Source organism: Benincasa hispida, chromosome 9 (assembly GCF_009727055.1).
Source record: "Benincasa hispida cultivar B227 chromosome 9, ASM972705v1, whole genome shotgun sequence".
Classification (NCBI taxonomy): Eukaryota; Viridiplantae; Streptophyta; class Magnoliopsida; order Cucurbitales; family Cucurbitaceae; genus Benincasa; species Benincasa hispida.
Window position 1 is genome coordinate 83956591 of NC_052357.1, and position 4496 is coordinate 83961086.

At 33.0% G+C, this 4496-nt stretch overlaps 1 protein-coding gene across 1 annotated transcript; it reads right to left on the minus strand.

The window, feature by feature from the left end:
- Positions 1 to 1537: 1537 nt before the first annotated feature.
- LOC120084950 lies at positions 1538 to 4260 on the minus strand. The gene is made up of 3 exons (XM_039040761.1): positions 4188 to 4260; positions 1810 to 1980; positions 1538 to 1695 (listed from the first exon to the last, which is right to left on the minus strand). The coding sequence occupies exons 1-3, from the start codon at positions 4258 to 4260 to the stop codon at positions 1538 to 1540; spliced, it is 402 nt and encodes a 133-aa protein (XP_038896689.1).
- Between the last annotated feature and the right edge of the window lie 236 nt (positions 4261 to 4496).

Genomic DNA, 4496 nt, shown 5'->3' on the forward strand with positions numbered 1-4496 from the left:
AATTATTTATTTTTTTCAATTAATTAATTATAATTAAATAATTTTTTCATTTTTAAATTCAATTTATGGAAATTGATTTAATTTTTAAATTATTCTTAAATTGAATTAATTTAAAATTAAAAAATAGAATTAGTTTAAAGTCTAAGTGTCTGCATGCTTGAACTTGTTAAATACTTCAATTTCAGAAATTGGAGAGACTTGCATGCTGAATTATTGGAAAATTCTGAGAATTTTTTAAATTCTCTCAAACCCTCTCCAATCCTAACCTCTATACCTCTTAATTAGAGTTTCCACTACTCAATCCAAGGCTGAGAATAGTAGAGAAGCTCCTCTTGGTGGTCTACTAAAGATTTGGAGAACAATTTTGTGGAGTTCAGCAAGAATCAAGAAGAATTCTACAAAGGCATACACATGAAACCCTCTTTCTATTGAAAATATTTTTTAGCATGTTTTATTCTCAAATTAAGTGTAATTAGAGTGCTTAATGATTTTGTTTGCTTCTGCTTTATGCATGTTTACTCTATTAGGGAACCTAATGGACCTACAGATCATGGGCTCCAACGACCCGAGATTAATTGGCTAAACTCTTTAAACTTAATTAATCAACATCCAATAACTACTGGGTCACTCCACTAAAGCCCAGTAGTTGCACTCCCTCACTATAGATATATTTCTTTCCACTTGATATAACCATAATCAGTAAGTCAACCCTTCACAGGCTGTTCGTAATAATGGCAGGGTCAAAACCTGTTTCACCCCTGAGATTACATCTTACTCCTTAAGTCCCACTGATCCTCTAATAAACAATTGGTTTGTGATCCAATCATTAACCCCGAGTCCCTCTCAGGCCAATGAGAGAGTAGGACCCTTTGTTCAAGACCCAGAGTCAGTACTTAAGGAAACAACCTATCTACTATCCCTAAAAGCGGTTAGGGGTAAATTTCTTCTTGCACCCTATCTCTGCAGCTTTCTACTCGGTCTTATCCCTGAAATTGGAGGCTTATTGAACTGACGCTGTTGGGTCAATCCTCACCCATAAAAATCTAAGGATAATCCCGAATAAACAGGAGTTCATAGTTAGCTCAAAATTAAGGTCAAGTTACCTAAGTCATCACTTTGAAATAGTCAATCATATACAATAAACAACATTATAAAGTAAAGTGATTTATTTCTTAGTCCAGTTTTATACAAACTTTTTGCATAGGATGCCCCCACTCGCATGTCTCCAGATGAACGATTTAGGATCACATTGTTTGTAGTTAAATACAAAGTGAGTCGCATCCGTAGTGTTTCCAGAAAATATACCGTTTTGACTATCTACTCATACTTGATCTACTCTTGTGTCTCCCATAAAGTCCAAGTATTCATACTATAGCCATGGGTTTGTTTATTGGATTTTTATAACAAAATGAAATTTCAATAACACCTTTATTGAATGGCGTCTCGATAACACTTTTATTACAAAATAGAATATGTTTAAAAATTACGAACGGCGAGTTTTAGGATATTCCCAACAATCATGATGCTTACCTTTTCATCATTCACCTTTTTGGACATCAATTAAAGCTCTTCCAGTGGCTAATAATGGACAGTCCAAGATGATAGAAATTTCAGAATCCTCTTCCATGTCTAGCACCTTGAAATCTACAGGAAAAACAAACTTGTCAGTCTTGACTAAAGCATCTTCAATAATACCTCGAGAATATGTCAAAGATTTGTCAGCCAACTACAAAGAGATCGTAATGGGTTTCACTTCTCCAACGTCAAACTTCCTGAAAATAAATAAAGGCATCAAATTAATGGAAGCACCTAAATCACATAAAGCTCTAGCAATAATCAATGAACCAATAGTGTAAGGAATAGTAAAACTCCCTGGATCCTTGAGCTTTTGTGGTAACTTTTTCTGTAGCATAGCACTGCACTCTTCTATCAGACCAATAATTTCATATTTCTTAAATTTATTCTTCTTTAACATGATATCTTTATGCATTCCACATAATTATGATAGGATATACTAGTATGCAATGGAAGCAAACATAATCAATAAGCACTCTAATTATATTTGAGTTAAAAAAGCATGCTTTTTCAGAAAAACAAAAGAGGGTTTCAATGTACATACCTTTGATGAATTCTCCCCGAAATCCAAGCTGCTCTTCACTTGTTTTCAGCTCCAAATTGGCAGTGAACTACCAAGAGATTTTCTCTACTATTTCAGCCTTGAATTTAAGTGGTGGAACTTCAAATTGGGTGAACTATGTGATGGATTTTCCTGGGTTTTTTAGAGGAAGAAGAAGTGAAGAACCAATTTCTCAGCTCCAAAAAACCTCTCTTTTCTTCTTCAATTCAGGGAGTTTTATTACTCTTCAGCATGCAGGCACTCATCAGCCATCAAATGGCCAGCATCTACTTCAAAATAAAGTGGGATTTGAGTGTGATTGGAAGACCAACACCTCTTCCTTAGGTATTTGTGGGAAAAAACCACTAAGTCTTCAAAAGACTTCCCATTTTCAATTTTTAATCTCCAATTTTTCAATTAATTCTATAATTAACTAAAAAAATGATTTAATTAATTCATAAATAATCAAATCTAAAATTACAAAATCCAATTTCTTAAATTGAATTAAAATTGAAAATTAATTTAATTTTTAATTAATTAAACATATTTAATTAATTAATTAATTTAATATAAAATATTAAATTAATCACATACTTAATTTAAAACATGAATCCTATTCATGTAATTGATATTTAAATCAATATTTAAATATTAGAAACTCTCCAATTTCATTTGATTTTAATAAATTAAACGTTAATTAATTATATCAAATATAATTGTACAAACCTTAATTTGAATTTGAACTTATTCAAATTCAAACCCTAATTTCAATTTGAACATTTTCAAATTGAAATTCAATTTGAACGATTCAAATTGATATCATTCAAAATTCACTCAATTTATTAATTCAATGTGTTCATGTTTTACGAGCTAGTAAAGGGACCTTATGGACCTACAGATCATGAGCTCCAACGATTTAATATTAATTGGCTAAAACTCTTTAAACCAAATTAATCCGTATTCATTAACTATCAAGTCACACCACTATAGCTCGATAGTTGCACTCTTCTCACTGTAGATATATTTGTGTCCACATGATTTAACCATAACCAGTAAGTCCACCCTTCACAGGTTGTTCGTAATGACGGCTGGGTCAATATGCTATTTTACCCCTGATATTATGTCTTATTCCTTAAATTCCACTGATTCTCTAATGAACAATTGGTTTGTGATCCAATCACTAAACCGGATCCCTCTCGGGCCAATGAGAGGGTGGGACCCATTGTTCAAGACCTGAATCAGTACTTAAGATAACAATCTTTCTCCTACCCCTCAATCGGGTAGGTATGAATTCCGTCTTGCACTCTATGTCCCGAGCTATCTACCCGGTCTTACCCCTGAAATGGGAGGCTTATTGAGTCGGCACTGTTGAGACAACCCTCATCTATGCAAATATAAGGAAATCCTAAATAAACAGGAGTTCATAGTTAGCTCAGAATTAAGATCGAGTTACCTAGGTCATTTAAGCGAAATAGTCCGTCTTAAACAGTAAACAGCGTTATAAAATAAGAATGACTTATTTCTTGGTCCGATCTTATGCAAACTCATTGCATAGGTCCCCTCCACTCCTCATGTTAATACATGAACGAATCAGGATCACATCATTTGTAGCATCTTTACAATAGCTTGTAACAACTACAGAGTAGGCCGCATCCGATAGTGTTACCAGAATAAGACACCCAACCTTATTCATATACTATAGACCATTTTGGCTATTTACTCAAACTTGATCGATCTTTATGACTCTACATAAAGTTCAAGTATTCATGTAATAGCTATGGATCTTAGTTTATTGGATTTATCCTTACAAATGTAATTAATAGATTCAAGAAATGTTTGAATAACATTTTTATTGATAATAGAATATGTTTAACTTTACAAACTGTGATTTTTAGGACATACAACCCAACAAATTAAGCATTTATTCAAAAGCTTCTAAGAATGGAATATTAATATACAACTTCTTAAAAATCTCTAAAAACTTAGAAAATTGATCATCTAACTTCTTTTTCTGAAACCTATAAGGATAAGGAATATTATTAAACACAAAAGGTAAATGAAGAAGGCTTACCTGAAGAGAATTCTGGTTCACTTACCATTTCATTTAGTCTCTCTTCCTTAGCAATTTCCTCATATTCTTGCATTTCACTATATCCATCATTAAGCTCTTCTACTTATTTTTCAAGTGGTTCATCATCATCATCATCTATTAAACGAGTTGCCAGCTTTTTCCCACCCCTCAATATCAGGGCTTTACATTCCTCCTTTGGATTCTTCTCAGGAAAACTGGAGAATTGACCTTTCTGCATTGTCTGAAGGGAGGTGGCAATTTGACTAAGATGCACTTCCCTATTCTGAATTGCCTTTTCATGAGTTTGAA

Excerpts from the sequence above, each read along its gene's own strand:
- LOC120084950 (XM_039040761.1), bottom strand. The coding sequence starts at position 4,260 with ATGCAAGAATATGAGGAAATTGCTAAGGAAGAGAGACTAAATGAAATG. Across the intron at positions 1,981-4,187 it reads TGAACCAGAATTCTCTTCAG|ATATCATGTTAAAGAAGAAT; the intron begins GTAAGCCTTCTT and ends GAATGCATAAAG. Across the intron at positions 1,696-1,809 it reads TAGAGCTTTATGTGATTTAG|GTATTATTGAAGATGCTTTA; the intron begins GTGCTTCCATTA and ends CATATTCTCGAG.